Raw genomic sequence first — 21,369 nt, 5'->3', positions numbered from 1 at the left:
TTTTCCTTTTATGTATAATTTTTGTTAGTGGTATTTTAAAACACACAAATATATTAATTTTTAACTAAGATTATTGTATAATATAACTTTAGTGTTTGAATTGTATAATGGTGCATATATATAAAACTACATATATAAAAATCCATTTAAATATTTAATTATGATTTCATCTTGATATATGCTATCAAAAAAACAGTTTCATCATTGTGAAAAGTGCTTTCTTCATAGGTATTCTCCTTTAGTTGGTGAAAGTAACTTAGAATCTTTGTTTATACAGATTACTCTTAAATACTTGGCTACTTAAAGCATATTAAATCTAAGATATCTTTAACTATTTTGTTTGCAGTGTTAAAAGATCACTGAAATTGGATGATCTGTTAAAAGCAAATGTAAGTATTTACTTATGAGTTTGTAATTGTGTAATAAGATTGTGTTTTTAATTTTTTAACAGCTAATTTACCCTTATACTAAATGTAAAAAGTATCAAAAAAAAAAACCCACTGTGACATAATTGTTATTGGTACACCATTTTCTACATATAAAATTTGTAATCTAATATATGGAAATTCCTGGCCAGCTTGAGGTTTTTATTTAAAGAGCAAATTATTTGAAGCCTTAAAGAAATAATTTAGTAGAAATTAATTCACTATTTGTAGAAAAAAAATGCTCTGCCACTTAAATGCAGATAAATAAAGATGGAACAATGGCAATGCTTTAATCTGCATTCTCTAATCTGCTAAATTGAAATAAAAGCATTAACAACATTTTTATGTCAAAAAGGTAATTACCCCCTCAGCTACGCTGGCATGAATAAACAATTAAATACTAACACTGTAATAAATTTCACTGTGGTTGTCACAATAAGAATAAAATTGTACTGTTGCTATTACTTTTTGTAAATCTCATCATAGCACATTACCAATACCAGCATATCATGACATATGCTAGTTTATTATCTTTTCATTACCAATATTGGATCTAGATACAAACACTAATACTGGGATACTTATGGCCTTAGTAATCTTAAATGAAAGTAAATTGGTGAGAAAGTAAATTAAAACAAATAGCTAGTCAGTAAATGGGCTCCTATGTGAGATTCCGTATGAGAATGCCATTTCAAGAAATGGGTTTTATATGGAATTTCTCTTCAGAAGACTCACTGGTATTTAACAATTTACCATTTTTAAAACTTCCTAGATGCTTTTTAAAAAAATGTAAATAAAGGTGGCAAAATACTGCATTGCCACTAAAAAAATCATTAGCGGTGTAATTAGCAATTTAGAACACCATTATCCAACTTGTTCTGTACAGAATGCAGCTGTGACTGTAATTTTGCATCTGTTTCTTTGGTCAGAATGGTGTTTTGGTAGATGAGTAGTCCAGCTTGAAATGAAATACTGTTCTTTCCTGCCCCAAAACTGTTCTTTGGGAGGTGGTAACATCATTTGAATGGAAGAGAATGGCCATTTAGGAATTCATCCTTTTCATAAAGTACAGTTGTCGTCATGGCAAGCTTTCTATCCATTTTTTCTCCAGATTAGGATGTGTCAAGGTAGCCAGTGACACAGCTAATATCCTGTATTAGAAAAATACATTGTTATGTTTGGCCCAATTCTGTACCTTTAAACCAGTTGACTTAGCTTGGTACCACATGGCCACCAACTGCTAAATGCAGGTTCCTAGCATCCTAGCCTGGGCCTTCAACAGTTCGGTTTTCTAACCTATTTCTAATATTTATTATTATTTCTGATATTTTCAGCTTTTGTATCTTGCCTCATCATTTGTTTGCAGCTCTATCTTAGATCTGACAGCTTTTGCTCTGGTGCTAAGTCTAGGCTTCTCTCTTTAGCTACATTTATGCTTCTATCCATTCCAGTAACAGCTAAGCCCTGAAGCAGCCTGGTTCCCAAGAATCTGCCTACATGCCAGTGATCCCACTGAGGCTGCCTTAGTCCGTGCGAAGGAAAATCAGACATTTACCTATAATTCTAAGAGCACCTAATTGCTGTGAAGCTACAGAGGAACTAGTAGTAACTTTGTGGTCATTTTGCCTTACCCATATGATGCTGAAGGAAGAAGACTCTGGTGTCCAAGGAAAGGAGATGGCTCTTACATGCCAGTTGGTTGAAGTGGAGCCCGTTCATTCTAAACAACTGGTGTTTCCTCTCCCAGCAATAATTAGAACTACAAAATCCCAGTGCTCCCAATGTGGCTACAGACCTTCATGGAGATTAATGCTCCATGATGTTAGGGCAAGTCTGCAAAAGTAATTTTCCTTATGATTCCCCTAATAGGGAAAACAGAGGTATGGATCATTCCGTGTTATCTTCCTTTAATATATATAGAGTATATACTACGAGTACCACTACTTGCTGAACCTCTCAAATTGTTGGGGGGTAATGAGTGATGAAGGTTTTGATTTATCATTGCAGTATTGGGGTTGCTGAAGTTATTGCCCTCCAAGCACTGTTTCTAGATGAATTTTCAGCAACAAAGTGGAATTATTTATTACAAACTGTTGCCAATGGCAGTCCAGATGAATTTATAGGGACAGCTGGCTACCTGGTCATATACCTAGCCAGCTTGACCTAATCGCTTTCAGGCAACTTCAGAGAAGGAATGGGAGAAGCAGATGCTGCAGATTGGGAAGGGAAGGAGCATACTTCCTACCAAGGCCAACTCAATAGGCATGCTGCTAGAAGGAATGCAGTGCAGGTTTGGGGGAGGTTTGCTGATTTGGACATACATACCCAGTCGAAATTATTCCCTTACCGTTAGTAGGATACTTCTAAGTCTGATTATTCCCATGGCCTAACCTTATCTCATCTCTCTGAGATAAGGCTTTTACTGACTCCTGAAATTAGAAAGAACTTGGGACTTCAGGGCATTAGGAAATATTATAGCTCACATTCTGTAGGCTTACTTATTGATTTGGCTCATCTGCTCCTTTTTCTCCCCCTTCCTCCCTCTTCTTCCCTTCCTTCCTTACCTTTTTATTACGGAAATTTTCGAACATACACGAAAGTAGAGACAATAATACAGTGAACTACCATGTAACCATCACCCAGCTTCAAAAATTATTAACATTTTGCTAATTTTGCTTCATCTATTTATATATATATGTACACATATATTAATGTATATATGTGTGTATGTATCTGTATATTTTTTCCTGGAATTTTACAAATCCCAGACATGTTATTTCATCAGAATATTCTTCAGTATACATTTCTAACAGATAATGACTTCTTTCATAACTATAGTGCCATTATCATACCTTACAAAATAAGAAGTAATTCCTTAATAATATCTTTTTAAAATTATTATTTATTTATTTGGTTGTGCCAGGTCTTAGCTGTGGCTCATGGGCTCCTTAGTTGCAGTGCATGGGCTCCTTAGTTGTGGCATGCAAACTCTTAGTTGCGACACGCGTGTGGGATCTAGTTCCCCGGCCAGGGATTGAACCCGGGCCCCCTACATTGGGAGCGCGGAGGCTTTACCACTGCACCACCAGGGAAGTCCCAATAATATCTTTCACCCAGTTTATATTCACATTTCTATAGTTGTTTCAAAATGTCCTTTTACAGTTGGCTTATTAAAATCAGGATCCAAACAAGGTTTACACATTGTAGTGGTTCTTATGAACCTTGATAATTTTTTTCCCCCCAACTTCTTTTAAATCTTTTAAAATCTCACTCTTTTTCTTGTAATTTATTTTTTGGAAAAAACTGAAATATTTTTTCCATATTTCACATTCTAGATTTGGTTGATTGTTTTCTTGTGGTGTCCTTTAAGTGATTTCTCTAATCTTCATATTTCCTATAAAACTTGTAGTTAAAACTAGAGGCTTGATTAGATTCTGGTTCATATTTTGATAAGAATGCCTCATAGGTAGTCTGTGTAGTTCCTGTCTCATCACCTCAGGAGGCACAAAATGGTCTTGGTTTCAGTTGTTACCAGCCTGATCCACCCATAATAAAATTCTCTGTCAATCTTTCTCCTAATGGTTTTTTTTTTTTAATTCATTGATGATTATTTTATAGATTCCTTATTTCACTACACTTACCAAATACTGATTCCTTTTTTTACCTTTTGATTTTGGAGAATTTTGATTATGGAGAATGCACTGCCCATTACCCAGCTTCAGTAATTATCAACACAAGGCTAATCTTGTTTCATTTATAGTCCTACTCATACTTCAGTATCCCGCATACTAGATGATTTGAAGCAAATCTCAAACATCATCCATATCATCCTAAATACTTCAGTAATTATTTCTAAAAGATAGACTTTAAAAAAACTATAATAGTATTATCATATCTCTCAAAATTAATTCCTTAATCATCAAATGAACATCTTTGTTCAAATTCTCCAATTATCTCATATACTTTTTGACAGTTCAGTTCTCTTTTTTTAATTTTAGCACTTTTTATTGAGATATAATTCATGTAATATAAAATTCATAATTTTAAAGTATACACCAGTGGTTTATTATATACTCATTACATTGTGCAGCCATCACCGCTATCTGATTTTAGAACATTTCCATCACCCCAAAAAGAAATCCATTACCTATTATCAGTTAGTATCAATTTCCTCCTCCCCACCCCCCCAGTCCCTGGCAACTACTAATTTATTTGTTGTCTCTATGGATTTGCCTATTCTGGACATATTATATAAATGGAATCATACAATATGTGACTGACTTCTTTCATTTAGCATAACATTTTCAGGGTTTATCCATGTTGTCACATGTAACAGTACTTTATTCCTTTTTATGGCTGAATCATATTCTTTTGTATGGGTATATCACCTTTTATTTATCCATTCCTCAGCTGAAGGACATTTGGGTTGTCTCCACTTTTTGACTATTATGAATAATGTTGTATATAACATTCTTGTACAGTGTTTTGTATGAACGTGTTTTCAGTTTTCTTGATTACGTACCTAGGGGTGGAATTGGTGGGTCATACGGTAATTCTGTCTAACTTTTTGCGAAATTGCCAAACTCTTTTCTACAGCAGCTGCACCATTTTACATTCCCACTATCAGTGTACGGGGGTTCCATTTTCTCCACATCCTCATCAACACTTGTTATTTTCTGAATTTTTGATTCTAGCCACCCTACTGGGTGTGAAGCGCTATTTCATTATGGTTTTAATTTGCATTTCCCTGATGATGTTGAACATCTTTCCATGTACTTACTGGCCATCTGTATATTTTCTTTGGAGAAATATCTATTCAAATCTTTTGCCCATTTTTTAATTGGGTTGTCTTTTTACCTTTGAATTGTAAGAATTCTTTATGAGTTGTGAATACTGTTACCTTGTCAGATATATGATTTGCACATACTTTCATCAGTTCTGTGTGTTGTCTTTTCACTTTCTTGATAGTATACTTTGATACACAAAAGTTTTAAATTTTGATGAAGTCCAATTTATTTTTTCTTTGATTGCTTGTGCTTTTGGTGTCATATCTAAGAAACTGTTGTACAGTCTATGGTAATGCAAACTTTCACTGTGTTTCTTTCTAAGAGTTTTATGGTTTTAGCACTTACGTTACATTTAAGACCTTATTGACTTCATCTTTGTACATGGTATGAGGTTAGGGGCATGTGGATATTCATTTGTCCTAGCACTGTTTGTTGAAAGCTATTATTTCCCCCATTGAATGGCCTTAGAACCCTTGTTGAAGATCAGTTGACTATAAATTCATGGATTTATTTCTGGACTCTCGAATCTGTTCCATTTGGTTGTAGATCTGAACTTATGCCACTACCATGCTGTGTTGATTACTATAAGTTTTCAAAATAAAAAGTTTTTAATTACTATAAATTTGAAATTAGGAAGTGTGAGTCCTCCAACTTTGTTGTTCTTTTTCAAGATTGCTTCTGTTGTTCCATATGCCTTGCAATTCCCTGTGAATTTTAGGGTCACCTTGTCATTTCTGAAAAAGAAAAATTTGTACTTTTGATAGGAATTACACTGAATCTGCCATTTTAAAAATTAGTAATTCTTCTAAACCATGAACACAGGATCTATTTCTATTTATTTTGATTTTCTTTAATTTTTTTCAACAATGTTTTGTAGTTTTTAGTATACAAGTCTTATACTTTTGGGTTATATTTATTCCTCAGTGTTTTATTCTTTTTGGTGCTAATGTAAACGTTTTTATAATTTCACTTTAGATCGGTCATTGCTAGTGTATAGATACACAGCTAATTTTTGTATATTGATCATGTATTGTGTAACTTTGCTGAACTCGTGTATTAGCTCTAATACTTTCTTATAGATTATTTAGGATATTCTATATATCAGATCATGTCATTTTTCTTTCCCATCGGATGCCTTTTTTTCTCATTCTTGCTTATTGCCCTGGCTAGAACCTCCAGAACAATGTTGGGTAGAGTGGCAAGAACAGATATCATTGCCTTGTTCCTGATCTTAGGGGGAAAGCATTCAGTCTTTTACCATTAAATATGATGTTAGCTGTGAGTATTTCCTAAATGCCCTCTGTCTGATTGAGACACTTCCCTTCTATTCCTAGTTTGATGATTATTTTTTATCATGAAAGAATTGCATTTTTGTCAAATGCTTTTTTACATCTATTGAGATGATCGTGTGGGTTTTTTTCCTTTATTCTATTAATATGATGTATTATATTGATTGGTTTTTGTATATTGAACCAACCTTGCTTTCACAGGGTAAATCCCACTTGGTCGTAATATATAATTCTTATTTTTCTCTGGTTTCAGTTTGCAGGAATGTTGAGGATTTTTGCATCTGTATTCATAAGGGAGATTAGTCTGTAGTTTTCTTTTTTTGTAAGGTATTTGTCTGGTTCTAGTATCAGAATAATGTGGTCTCATAGAATGCGTTAGGGAGTGTTCCCTGTTTTTTGATAGAGTTTGAGAAGAATTGGTGTCAATTCTTCTCTAAATGTTGGCAGGATTCACCAGTGAAGCTCTCCAGTCCCACGCTTTTCTTTTTGACAAGTTTTCTGAATTGATCTAATCTCTTTACTTGCTATTGATGCGTTCCAATTTTCCATTTCTTCATGATTCAGTCTTGGTAGGCTGTATATTTTGGGGAATTTGTCCATTTCATCTAGATTATCTAATTTGTTAGCATACAGTTGTTCATAGTATCCCCTTATAATACCTTTTATTTCTCCAAGGTCAGTTGTAATGTCCACCCCCCATTCCTGATTTTAGTAATTTGATTCTCATTTCTTTCTTAGTCAGTCTACATAAAGGTTTGTCAATTTTCTTTTCAAAGAACCAACTTTTAGATTCATTGATCTTCTCTATTTTCTTATTTTCCATTTCATTTGTTTTCTCTTTAATATTAGTATTTATTATTTCTTTCCTTCTGCTTCCTTTGGTTTTAGTTTGCTCTTTTTCTTGTTTCTTAAGGTGGAAGGATAAGTTATTGATTTGAGAGCTTTCTTCTTTCTTAATGTAAGTGTTTAACTTTCTCTCTGAGTACTGCTTTCTCTTCATCCCGTAAGTTTTTACATGTGTTCTGTTTCATTTTCATTCTCCTCAATGTATTTTCTAATTTCCCTTTTGATTGGTTATCTAGGAGTTTGTTAATTTCCATGTATTTTTGTATTTTCCAAATGTCCTTCTTTCTTTAATTTCTGATTTTATTCCATTGTGATTAGAAAACATTCTTTACATGATCCAAATCTTTTTAAATTTACTGAGATTTGTTTTATGGCCTAACATATCTTCTATCCTGGCTAATGTTACATATGCACTTGAGAAGAATGTGTATTCTGCTTTCGTTGGGTGGAGGGTTCGATAGATGTCTGTTAGGTCTTATTGGTATATAGTGTTGTTCAAGTCTTCTGTTTCCTTGCTGATTTTCTGTCTAGTTGGTCTATCCATTGTTCAAAGTGGGACACTGAAGTTTCCAACTATTATGGTTGAATTTTCTATTTCTTCCCTCAATTCTGCCAGTTTTTGCTCCTTGTATTTTGGGGCTCTCTTGTTAGATGTGTATGTGTGTGTGTATTTATAATTATTATATCTTCTTTTTTTCAGTGTCAGTAAGTCTTTATTCATTGTGTTTTCTTGGAGAAAAGAAGAGGAAGGGGAAAGGATCAGCATATAGCAGAAGTATATAGCAAAAGTATAGCAGAAAGGAAAGGAAGTATCCATTAAAACCGTAAACACACACTGGTGATAGATTCACCAAAGCCCAAGGGAGCTCAGTCTTCTGTAGTTCAGGAATGAGAGGAAGGTATCAGGGAAAGAACAAACAGGTTCATGCTGTCCTTCCCTCCTTATAAATTCAACAAGTAGCACAAAGCTTTGGTTTCTAGTAGTAAACATGGAGTTACATTTGTCCATCTCCTATTAAACATAAGTTTTGACTTAAGTTTTTTGCATCTGCATAAAAGTTCCCGAGTGACTTGGATATATACATTCATCTTCCCTCTCTTGGTTTCCCACCTCCTCTTTCTACATGAAAGCCCCCCATTGCTTCTCTCAATCCTGTAATAGGAGATTAAGTAGGTTTGGTCCATCCATATGCCAGTGTAAGTGTTTTGCATGAATCTTATCAAGGAATAGTCTTGACTCACAAGGTTTGGCACAAGGGATGACGTATTCCTAACTTCAGGTTTTTTTATACAAATCATTCAGGAGTTATGGAGACACTCAAGAATCTAATGAGTATGTCTGTGTAGCGTAGGAGTCAAGTTTTTAGGACAGAAGATCCGGTCTAAAATAGGGAATAGGGAAAGGAGAACAAAAAAAAGGATGATCTAAGGCTTTCCCTTTTTTTCAGCTTTATTGAGATATAATTGACCAAAATATAAGATATTTAAAATATACAATGTGATGATTTGATGTATATATTGTGAATATATATACACAGTGTGTGTGTGTGTGTATACACACACACACACACACACACACACATACACATTGTGAAAGGATTCCTCCCATCAAATTAATTAATGCATCCATCACTTCAAATTTTTCTTTTTTTCTTTTTCTTTTTTGGTGAGAACGTTTAAGTTCTACCCTTTTAGCAAATTTCAGTTAGTGTATGATACAGTGTTATCAGTTATAGTCACCATGTTATACATTAGATTCTCAGACGTATTCATCTTATAACTGAAAGTTTGTACCCTTTATCAACCTCTTTCTATTTCCCCCATCCCCCAGCCACTAACAACCACTTTTTTACTCTCTGTTTCTGTGAGTTGGACTTTATTTTTTTCCCCTATTAAGTGATACCATGCAGTGTTTGTCTTTCTGTCTCTGTCTTATTTCACTCAGCATAATGTCCTCCAGGTTCATCCATGTTGTCACTAATAACAGGATTTCCCACTTTAAGAAGAGCGGCCCTAAGATGATATTCCAGATCCCTTTGGCTGGTACACTGTCCTCTGAAAGATACTTTGTCTTTTTTGCTTTCAATACAAAAAGAAATTTGTAAACAATTAAAAACCCAACAGAACATTTAGAAAGATCAATACATTATATTTACATAGTCTGAGTGACCTAACAATCACCAAATCAGCAACTGTCCAGCTTTATAAATCTAAGACAAATAAAATGTTTAAATGGAAAATTAGCACATGAAAAAATGTTCAACATCATTAGTCATTGGAAATACAAATTAAAACCACAAAGGAATACCATTCCCACTCACTTGAATAGCTAAATAACAACAACAAAACAGAATGGCTTTAAAAATCAACACTGGAATGTCTAAAACAACCTAAAGGTTGGTGAGGATGTGCAGCATTTGGAACTCTCGTTTATTGATGGTAATTTAAAATGATACAAACACTTTAGAGAACTATTTAGCCTTTATTTTATATATAGAAAATAAATCTATATCCATCCTATAGCCTGGCAATTCCATTCCTGGGCTTCCCAAATAAATAAAATCATATATCCACAAAAGACATATACAAAAATGTTCTTTAGCACCGTAATTCATAATAGCCCTAAGCTGGAAATAACCCAAATGTCCTTCTACAGGAGAGTAGAAAAACAAATTCTGGTACATTTATACAAAGGAATAGTAAAATTAAAAGGAACACAATCTTACCACTCACACCAACATAGATGATCTCAAAAACACATTGAAAAGAAGAAGCCAAACACAAGAGTTATGTATTTAATTTATATTAAGTTCAAGAATAGGCAAAAATAGCTATGGTTATAGGAATTAGAAAGTGGTTGCTTCTGGGCTGCAGAGTGGGAATTGAGTGGAAATGGGTACAAGGGAATCTTCTGGGATGACAGAAATGTTCTTCATCTTGGGTGGTGGCGGCATCAGTGTATACAGTTATCAGAACTCAGCAAGCCCGACAACTTAAGATCTGTGCATTTTATTGTAAGTAAATCATACTTCAATAAACAAAAATATATTTGAGGTAAGATTCACTTTCTCTTCTGAAAAAATAGGAGGACATGTGAAGGAATGATAATAGCCATGAAAATACATCTTTAAAAACTTATTGAAGACTACAGTGCAAGAGAGTAACAAAATGGTCATGTCTTTAATATTAAAATTAATATTTTAATGTCTTAAAATTGTGGAACAGTAGTGAGCACAAATAGAAACACCAGTAGTGAGCACAAATAGAAACACCAGAAACTTTTTAGCCAATGTTTTATTTTTCCTGTTAAAATGTTTTTATCAAAGTAAAATTTATAGATTGTGAAATTCACAGATCTTGAGTGTACAGTTCAATGAGTTTTAACAAATGTGTATCCCTGGGTATCAAACACCCAATCAAGAAATAGAACATTGTCATCAGCACAGATCTAATATATTGGTTATATCCTTTCCCTGCTGTCCCTGTAAGATCACTGGGTAAGTGCAAAATGCTTTTGTTCTCCATAACTACCATTAGAAATAACAAAACCTAAACATTATTAGAGTCATTAAGGGTGATAATTGTGGCAACTGATAAAAAGTTAGTTGATATTTAGGATTCTTCTAGGAACCCTAGGCCCAAATCGTGAAAAATCCCTGAGACAGCTAGTATTTAAAATTTTCTAATGTAAATTCTATATTAAGTACTAGTGATTTATAATACTGCCTTAGGTGAAACATTCCAATAACCTAATTAACCAGTATAAGATTATAAAGAATTGTCTCCCTTTAGCTACCCTAATTTTTCTTTTGCTTCTGGTTGTCCAAATACCTACAGTACCTGTATTTTTAAATATTTCAGTGATAGCATAGTCTAGTAGTTCATAATAATAATAGCAGATCCATTATATCCCACATTTCATCCTGAAAGAACCCTTAGTTAGTACTTTCTAGACTGTTTATAATAGGTAAAAATCAATAAAATACAGGCACCTTTTTGGTAGAATATGCTTTAAACAAGGTGATGAAGCAAGCTACAATTTGTGAAAGATATTGAAGGAGAATGTCATATATATTTGAAATTATGGAGAGAACATTCATTTCTTTTTTTCTGGGCAGAAAAATCAATGCCCAAATTTTAGTTTTGCTAATGTACAAGGTTTGACCTTACAAAAAGTACAGTGGCATTTGGACTGATCCTAGACAGAATCTTTTTTTTTTTTTAGTGTGGTGTTAAATATCTTTGTCAATAAATATTACAAGCAGTTGTAAATTATTATAGAAAGTAGTTGTGACTTATCTGATTTCTATATCCTTATATTTTGTTTGCATCCTGAATTCTTTCCCTTCTCTAGCCAAATCTGTTCTTCTCACTTTTTCTTTCTCTATTTTTCTAAAGGACCTGGTAGGTAGCACTCATCATTGCTGAATGGAAAGAGTTCCAGACTTCTCAATTAGTAGCTCAGTCTTCTATCAAATCCCAGTCTTCTTAACTCTTCCTTTTGTAGGAGATTAATGAGAAGACCAAGTCCTTCAACGTTTGGGGGTTGGCAGAATGGAAATTCTTAGGATTCTAGGATCACTTTTAAGCATCTTCAGAGTTTAAAAATTAGAGGACCGTGGTTAAACTTCGAGAGAAAAAGAACTTAAAGAAGTAAGACTATGCATTTGTGTATATCAGTAGGCAGACATATAAAAATGAATTATTTACTGAAGAATATTTAGTGGGATAGTAGGGAAAGGTAGATTTTCTTTTTCCCCTCTAAGTACATTACGATTGTAGACAGACATTTTAATCAACACAGATCACCAAAAAAAAAAAAAAAAGAAAGAAAGAAAGAAAGCAAAAGAGAAGACTTAGTATTTTTAAGGTGAGGGGGAAAAATTTATATATATATATACACACACGTGCACGCACACACACACAAAGACTTATTTTACGAAAGCTAGAAAATTGTTTTCAGGGAGAAATGTATGATCTACAGTTGCAATGTTTAGATATTTGGCAATTGGAAAAATAATTTTTGGTGAAAATAGGAAAACAGATTGATGTAAATGCACATTAGGGTAGTGACTTTCATTTCTTGTACATACACAGTGAAATATTTCTGGGCAATAAATTCTTAGAAAAGTGGGGTTGGATTGGATAAATGTCATAGTTTATGACTGAATACTTATAAACAACTGAAAACTCAAGATGGAGAGGTAATAACCACCTGTTAAAGAGACTTAAAGCCCTTTCACCTTACAAAAAAGATTAATTTAGAGCTATAACTTGATATTATAGTTTGATTTTTTTTTAAATATTGGTTACATTTGTGGCTACTGTGGATACATAAAATAAAAAACGTAATGCCTTTTGTTCCCCCAATACAAAGAAGTATCTATCATTTAAAATCTTACCTGTAAAAAAAAAAATTGATGCTATAGATTCTGGAATTAATACCAAGATTATTGAAAAAGGTGACATAGCCACTATTTCTGCCATGGTGTCTTGAAAATAAAGAATAGATGACAAGGGAGAATTATATAACTATTTCAAGTCAGCAACCAAGCTAAAGTTTAATTCTACAGTGTTGGCAACATATCGTGAACCTTCAGACCTTTCCTTTATCCCTATATCCACCCTGTGCTGTCTGTTTCACCTCTAGATTTCAGGTTTTTCATACCTTTTATTTGCACTTATCTAAGCCTCACCCTTCATCTTCACAAGAATCCTTCTGTGAGATTACTGCAGCCCACTTTGGTTTTCCCTCTTCTCTGAATTGCTGTAGCAAGCATACTACTTTTAGACCTGTCCTCTGCTGTTTATGAGGCCAGAACAATTTGTTCTCTTCCTATATACACATTAGTTAGCAAATGCTGGGTGATTAGTAAGCATTATAGAAAATATGTTTAAAAAGAATTCAGAAGAGCAAGAAATTAATAGTGTGATAATGGGTGTTTGGAGGAAGTGGATTATGAATGAGGCCCCAAACCAAAGGAAGACTAGCTGAGACCCAAATGTGCATAACCTAAGTGACTGGGACTACAGACGCCAGTTAATAATAGATGAATGAACCAGTGAAAAAATGAGTAGATTCTGAGTAGAGTGGCCTGGCTAAGTTTACTGGGCTGTTTCTTTTAAATCATTCATTCATCATACATTTTTGAGTTCTATAGTACAAGGATGAAATAATATTTATTTTCAGAAACTTAAATTCTAATGGGGTATACAGAAATGTAATAAATTATTAGAATTTACTAACTCCAGTAAGAGGTATGAACAAGGTCTATGGGAACACAGAGGAGGAAGCTGCAGAGAGGATTTTTGTAGAATAGATCAAATTCTCAAAGGCCTTAAATGCCATACTCAATTGTTTGAACATTATTTTTGTTTTATCATTAAGATACTGTGTCAGAGCAACTTTGTGAAGGTTAAGGACACCACTAATCCTTCCTAGAATTTCCTTGTGGGTCTTGCTAAGAGACACTTCTGAGAGTTTCTCTGGTCTAGGCCCATAATTATACTTCACGTTCAGCTAACAACAAATGTCAGGATGTAATTGGGAGAGTCAGCCATCTCTACTTGTTTGGAAATACCATCTCAGAAGGTAGTAACCATTTAATGTTAAAATTTCATAAAATCAAATTGAGATGCCCTAATCAGTATGGAGACCAGAAAAATGTACATACCTTGAAATAACAGTGTTCACTTTGAAGATAATCATTGTGTATATTTAAAATCCAAAAAGAAACATCAAGGAAAAGAGTATTAGTTTGAATTTTGTGAATTTTGTGAGTTTTTCAAATGTATTTCCAAAGATCTGTAACTAAACATAAGTATTTTTGTCCCAAATTAATATTTATTTCTAGTCATTTGATTCTTCAAAAATCAGAAGGAAGATAAGTGTTACAGCCTATTCACCAACAACTGGAACCTGTCAAATGAGCCCATTTGCTTCTCCCACAAGCTCTAAAGAACAAGAGAACAAAAATGGACCATCAAATGGTTAGTTGAAAATTCTTTTCCACTTATTGTGAGATTTTTCTAGTTATTGGTTAAATCAGAATTTTGATTTAATAATATGTGGATTTTGCTGCAACTGATTTTTCTCTTTTTTCTTAAAGAATTCAACATAGAAAAGACTAGAATATAGGTAACACTTTGGACATAAATGTAAACTTTCTAGGCAGTTATTTTAAAATGCTACTGCAGGCTTTGTTCCCTTACTATCCCATCCATTAAATAGAAATTATGGCCTGACTGCCTTCAGCCACTATCAATTATAATGGTATAACCCCTTAACAAGCTATCCATCATGTGCATAAATTAAAGGGCACATAATTCAGGTAATGCTACACTACAATTTAAGAGTGATACTTCTGAATGTTATTTTTATCCATGTTGTCCGTTTAGTTTTTTCCACATTTCCTGTGTCTTTATAGCTTGCTTTTATTTGTTATATTTCATCCTCTTCCTTTACTATTTTAAATGCATTTGCAAAAGGTTTTTAGAATTTTCCATTAGAGAGTAACCTAATTTTAATATGAAATTCTTTATTTTAAAATATTGTTAGTTTAATTTTGACCACACATATTTCTTGTTCTCTGGTAGTTTATTGCTAAAATATTCATTTAAAAGATATAGAAATCTAGGCGTGTCTCCTTCCTGACTGTCCTCTGTGGTTTGTCTGTGAGAACTGCTGATAGCAATATGTCTTCAGGAAATGCCAAAATTGGGCACCGTGCCCCACAGTTCAAAGCAACTGCTGTAATGCCAGTGGTCAGTTCAAAGATATCAGCCTGTCTGACTACAAAGGAAAATATGTTGTGTTCTTCTTTTACCCTCTTGACTTCACCTTTGTGTGCCCCACGGAGATCACTTTCAATGATAGGGCAGAAGAATTTAAGAAACTCAACTGCCAAGTGATTCGTGCTTCTGTGGATTCGCACTTCTGTCACCTGGCATGGATCAACACACCCAAGAAACAAGGAGGACTAGGACCCATGAACATTCCCTTGATACCAGACCCCAAGCGCACCATTGCTCAGGACTATGGGGTCTTAAAGGCCGATGAAGGCATCTCATTCAGGGGCCTTTTTATTATTGATGATAAAGGTATCCTTCGACAGATCACCATAAATGACCTTCCTGTTGGCTGTTCTGTGGATGAGACACTGAGACTAGTTCAGGCTTTCCAGTTTACTGACAAACATGGAAAAGTGTGCCCAGCTGGCTGGAAGCCTGGCAGTGATACCATCAAGCCTGATGTCCAGAAAAGCAAAGAATATTTCTCTAAGCAGAAGTGAGCACTGGGCCATTTTAGGGCCAGGCTGCAGTAGGTGGCCATGAGAACAAAACCTCTTTTGTACTATTGTCATGCTTAAAACACAAGACCTTACACTCAGCCCAGATGTGGTGTGGGACAGGACAGGCCTTTCCTGCAGGGGTTGGGGAGGCCAGCCTTTCTTCCTCTGGAGGGAATGGCCTGAGCTGTATTATGGGGCAGGCAAACTGATGTGTATAGTAGTAGGGTATCACTTTTGGTCTTCTGTAGTTTTATTAAACTTGAGCTGGGGAAAAAAAAAAAAAAAGATATAGAAATCTAGATTTCATAGGTTTAATTTTTAATATTATAAAAGGTCATGAATCAGTGACATGTCAAGTTTTTATAATATAAAATATTAAGTAGGTTTAAATTTAATAAAATATATTTTAGATATGCTGTGATTAGCCTGATTCATATTTACTATTTAACATTTGAGTGCTAAGCGTGTACTGGAAACTACAGAGAAACAAAGAAGTCTCCTCATTTTACCTAATTTGTTGTAATGAAACCTATAATGAGATCTTAAACTTTTGAATGACTTTTATTTTACTTTAATCAGGTGCTTTTTATCTTAAAGCTATCACTACTAGGTTTGCTTTCACAAAAATATATGAAGATGTATGTGTTTTCTTCAAGCTCTATATAGTTCTGGGGGTTTTTTCATTCACTTGATATATCTTTTGTTTAAAATTAAAAATTAGTGCCTTAGAGATAGAACATCTCTATCCTGAAATGTGAATAGATTTTAAGTGGATACATACTCAATTTCCATATTGAAATTAAATATGGACTTAAGGGAACATTTCTTTTGCCCATAAAAAGATTGGTCACATGATCTCGGTTGACATTTAAGTGGATAATTATCACAGATTATAGTACTAGGTAAGCTCTTTTTTAAAAAGTCATATAGCAAGGGTTCCTGCGGTGCTGGTAATATTCTATTTCTATGTGATGGTTATGCGAGTTCACGCTATAATTATTCATTAAACCGCACATATGTGTTTTATGTACTCTTTGATATATAGATCACACATACGGAAGTCTCAAAATAGGAGAACTCTGTCTAGAATCTTATATCGGATTATGTCATTTGTAATCATTACATTGCTTTTCCTAATATGTCATCTTATATGTGTTTTAGAAATAGGAAGGCCTGGGTCTTATAAAGTAATTTAAGTTCCGAATGAAGTCATAACTTCTGTTAACAATTCTCACTTTTTGAATATTGTACAAAACATAAGGTACAAATTTAAATAAGCACTTTTACTTAAATAGCATTTTCAAGGACATTTTAGGTGCTACTCACTTCCCATCACACTTAGGGTATATAAGTCAAAACTTTATCATGACTTTCAGGGCTATATGTCATCTAATACCTGACTACCTCACCTGCCTCATTTTCTGCTGCCCTTCTGATGTTTACAATGCTTTAGCCACTCTTACTTTCTGGCTATTCGTCAATCGTGCTGAGCCTGTTGCCTCCACAAGAACTGCACTTGCACTTTTCTCAATCTCGAATATTCTTCCTCCAGGTATTTATATGTACTTTCTATATTCATTTGAATCACATACTATGTGAACAGGTGACATTATTAACTTTAAATCTATTTATAGTTATAAAAGGAAGAAAAATGTGGTTCTAAGTCTTCCCTCTACTTAGACTCTGCATGGCCCACAAATGGGGTGAATGCTTCCAGTTTATACATTTAAGATACACACATACGGGGCATCTGCGCAGACAAATGGAAGTGTAGGTGACGGTCTGAGACAGCACCGCCAAGCTGGGAACCGGGGAAATGGCAGAGGCTGAACCCAAGACCGTGCAGGATCTCACCTCGGGGGTGCAGACACTCCTGCAACAGATGCAAGATAAATTTCAGACCATGTTTGACCAGATCATTGGAAGAATTGATGACATGAGCAGTCGCATTGATGGCCTGGAGAAAAACATCGCAGACCTCATGACACAGGCCGGGGTGGAAGAGCTGGACGGGGAAAGCAAGATCCCTGCCACACAGAAGAGTTGAAGGTTGCTCATCTGCACTGGAATCTGGAACACCCTTTTTACAAGCCAAGAGAAGCCAGATGGCTTTTTGCAACTAACTACTCTGTGTAGACAGGTTTTATATTATAATAAAGTGTGCATTCTTCTTACCACATACTATAGAGTTAGTTTATAGAGTGATTTCCCTCCCCTGCCCCCCATGTTTCCTGAACATGGTAACTTCACGTCTTGGACCTTGGTCAGTTGTGCTATTAAACACTAAAACTTTGGCGGTTCCTGCATACAATAGTCAAATTTTTTAGTGTATTTTTGTGAAGTCATTTTTTTTTTCTATCATTCCCTTTGTAGTAGTTGCTGTTTGATAAAAGTTGCTGTGTAATTTTTTTATTAGACATAGGGTAGATCCTTGGTTATAATAAGATTTTGTGAAGTAAGGCATTGATAGTTAAGGTTCTTTGATCCTCAGAGTGACTGTTGAGTGAACACCAAATAGTGTGTTGGCGATACTTTCCAAGTGGTTAAAAACATTTAAAATTGTGTATTCAGAAATATCTGGCACTACTCTGTCGCCAGAACTCGGAATGGAACCACGATTTTATGTCTGAGTCCCTGAGGTCATATGCTACAGTAACAAAGAGTGACCACAAGCCACTTTACTGTTAGCATTTTTAAATACGGACAATGACAGAGTTGCCTGATGTGATGAGGCTTTCAGAAGTTAGAGTTTTGCCTGAGGTTTGAACCTTCAGTAGGACCCTACCTTGTCCATCTACAGCAGTTACCATAGGAAATCTGGCAGGACTTTACAACTAAGCTACTCCATCTTTTGAGCTACTGGCTGGGAAAAGAAACAGAAAAGGAAAACAGACCATGTTAAGTCCATGCCTACTAAATAACTAGCAGTAGGCTTGAGTTTTTAAGAAATACTGTTTCTTTAAACTGTTTCTTACCTAAATTCGAGGAGAGTATTGGCTTTATTATTGATGATGGAAGACAGGGAAAATAACTCCTGCGGCTCAGCCGTGCAGTGTCAGGAGTGCTGAGCCCAGAGGCAGTGTTGATGGGAAGGAGACCCATGCAACTGTCACAGCAGGATGATTTTGTATAGAGAATATGGAAGAAGTTGAGGAATGGAACAGTGCTTTAGAGAAGGAAACCCGTAGTCAACACAGCGTGATTTTTTTAAAGTTTCCTATGTCACTAGTCTTAATTGTTAGTATTGCAAATATATAATAATATTAAGGAATAACTTGTCCTATTTATAAATTATATGGGGAACACAGAGGAGTCGATTTCTTCTGGGATAAAATGAATTTCCCACTGTTCTCACCGAGCTGTAGAAACTCCCTCACTGGGCCGGTAGGTTGTGCTGCGAGGTGTGGCCCTGAAAGCCCAGAGCCAGCTGGACTCAGGGACTGGATGGAACCGCATGCAAGATGCTTCCAAGCCTGGGAAATGGCAAGTGGACCGTCAGTATGTAAGCAGTTGGCTTCCTTAAGTAACAGGAAGGTTTCAGAGGAAGCTCCCCTGACCAAAAATACCTGCCGTGAATAAAGGTGCCTGAAATCCTGCTTAAAAAAAAAAAAAAAAGATACACACACACACACACACACACACTCTTATTTATTTATTTATCACCATATATATTGATTACATTTATGTATGTTTGTGTGTGTATATCATCATATTGCTATCCCCTCCCCTACCCCTTAGCAAATTTTTTCCAAACTAGTATCCTTTTCAGAGGAGAGGAAAGATGGTAAAATTTTCTGTTCCTTTACTCCCAAGATTGCATCAGACTTATTTTTTAATAGTTGGGGTAGAAGGATAAACAACAAATTTGCATAGTCAAAGAGAGTACTTGTAAATTAGACAATAGATCTGTAGAGATCACCCAGACTGTAGCAATGTAACAGCACAAAGAGATAAAGAGATGAAGTATATGATAAAACAGTAAAGAGAAATAATGGATAGAATAAGCTCCAACATATGTCAAATAGGAGTTCTACAAGGAGGAAATAGAATGGAGCAGAGGCAATATCTAAGATATATGGACTATCGGTTTTTCATAATTGAGGAAAGACAGGAATTTCCAGATCAGACTAGCATGCTTCATCTGAGCAGGGTGAAATAAAACAAATTAAAACAAATTCACACCTAATCTTATCATGGTAAAAATGCAGAACATCAAAGACAAAGAGAAAATTTTAATGACAGCTTGACAGTAGACTTCTCATCAGTATCTATAGGCTGCAGCAGGAAATGGAGTAATAATACCAACTGAAAATCACAGCTGAACTTTATTCAGGAAGTAAGAATGAAGTAAAGGTATTTTCAGACAGTCTGAGAGAATTTACCATTCACAGATATTCCCTGAAAGGATTACTAAAGAATGTACTTCTGTAAGTACGTGCTCATAATTGAGCCTCAAATAAAGGAATGAAATGCAAAGAGCAATGGTAAAAAAAAATAAATTAGCAAACATGTTGGTAGATCTATAAATCTAGTTATAAAACTGTGATTACAAATCTTGCTGACTATAAAGCAAAAGAAAAACAACTTGATAGGGGGTTGAAAACAAATACTAATAGACCATAATAGCATGGGAGATATATGAGGAAGCAGAAAGGAATTAAAAATTTTAAGGTCCTTGTAATTTTCAGGGAGCAGATGGAATATCTGTCACTTGACTTTTTAATTGTATTTTTGTTTACTTGCCTGTAAAATGGGGAAAATAATAATATCTACCTCAGGATTGTTGTGAGAATTAAAAGAATTAATGTACAAAAAGGACTTAGAACAGTGCCTGGCATATAGTAAGTGTTCAATACATATTTTAGCTATACTTTAAAATATTATTATTATACTTTAAGACGTCAGATGATTTAATGTAAAAGGAAAAAAAAAACAGTGAATATTAGCTTTTTATAAAAGCTAAGAGTTGGTATAAGAATATTAATATTAACATAGACCAAAATAGACTTTAAGACAAAAAGGCTTTATTGAAGATAATACGAATTTTTACATAATGAGAGAAGGAAAGATTCACTACCAGAAAAAGGATGCTGACCTTTGTGCATCAAAAATAAAAACTCGGGCTTCCCTGGTGGCGCAGTGGTTGAGAATCTGCCTGCTAATGCAGGGGACACGCGTTCGAGCCCTGGTCTGGGAAGATCCCACATGCCGCAGAGCAGCTAGGCCCGTGAGCCACAATTACTGAGCCTGCGCATCTGGAGCCTGTGCTCCGCAACAAGAGAGGCCGCGATAGTGAGAGGCCCGTGCACCACGATGAAGAGTGGCCCCCACTCGCCACAACTAGAGAAAGCCCTCGCACAGAAACGAAGACCCAACACAGCCAAAAATAAATTTAAAAATTAAAAAAAAAAAAAAAAAAGCCTCAAAACATGACGAAATAGGACAGGATTACAAGGAGAAACTCACAAATCCCTAATCATGATAGGAGATTTTAAACTACCTCTTTCAGAAACTGATAAAATGGATAAAAATAAATTAGGAAAGATATAGACAGTTTGTTTGTTTTTATTGTCATTCAACCAATATTTTTTTCTTCCAGTTTTATTGAGCTATAATTGACATATAGCACTGTTTAAGTTTAAGGTGTGCAGCATAATGATTTGACTTACATACATCATGAAATGATTACCACAATAAGTTTAGTGAACATCCATCATTTCATATGGAAGCA

The 21,369-nt window shown here is 34.7% G+C and overlaps 2 protein-coding genes and 1 pseudogene across 4 annotated transcripts in view; all 3 read left to right on the top strand.

Moving 5' to 3' along the window:
• The window catches only part of ITGB3BP (integrin subunit beta 3 binding protein), an 85,346-nt gene that overhangs the window by 20,855 nt on the left and 43,122 nt on the right, over nt 1-21,369 (top strand). For all 3 annotated transcript variants that reach the window (XM_059923968.1, XM_059923960.1, XM_059923975.1), the window contains exons 2-3: nt 347-389; nt 14,202-14,337. In XM_059923968.1, the coding sequence (XP_059779951.1) occupies nt 347-389; nt 14,202-14,337 (179 nt within the window). The remainder of the gene's footprint in view (nt 1-346; nt 390-14,201; nt 14,338-21,369) is intronic.
• On the top strand, nt 14,993-15,908 carry LOC132350196 (peroxiredoxin-1-like; annotated as a pseudogene).
• On the top strand, nt 17,408-17,801 carry LOC132350189 (heat shock factor-binding protein 1-like). Its single transcript, XM_059899108.1, has one exon. It carries the CDS (start codon nt 17,455-17,457, stop codon nt 17,683-17,685), a length of 231 nt encoding a protein of 76 aa, XP_059755091.1. The 5' UTR covers nt 17,408-17,454; the 3' UTR covers nt 17,686-17,801.

This window comes from Balaenoptera ricei, chromosome 1 (genome assembly GCF_028023285.1).
Source record: "Balaenoptera ricei isolate mBalRic1 chromosome 1, mBalRic1.hap2, whole genome shotgun sequence".
Taxonomy (NCBI): Eukaryota; Metazoa; Chordata; class Mammalia; order Artiodactyla; family Balaenopteridae; genus Balaenoptera; species Balaenoptera ricei.
The sequence above is the reverse complement of the archived record's forward strand: the minus strand, read 5'-3'. Positions and strand labels throughout refer to the sequence as shown.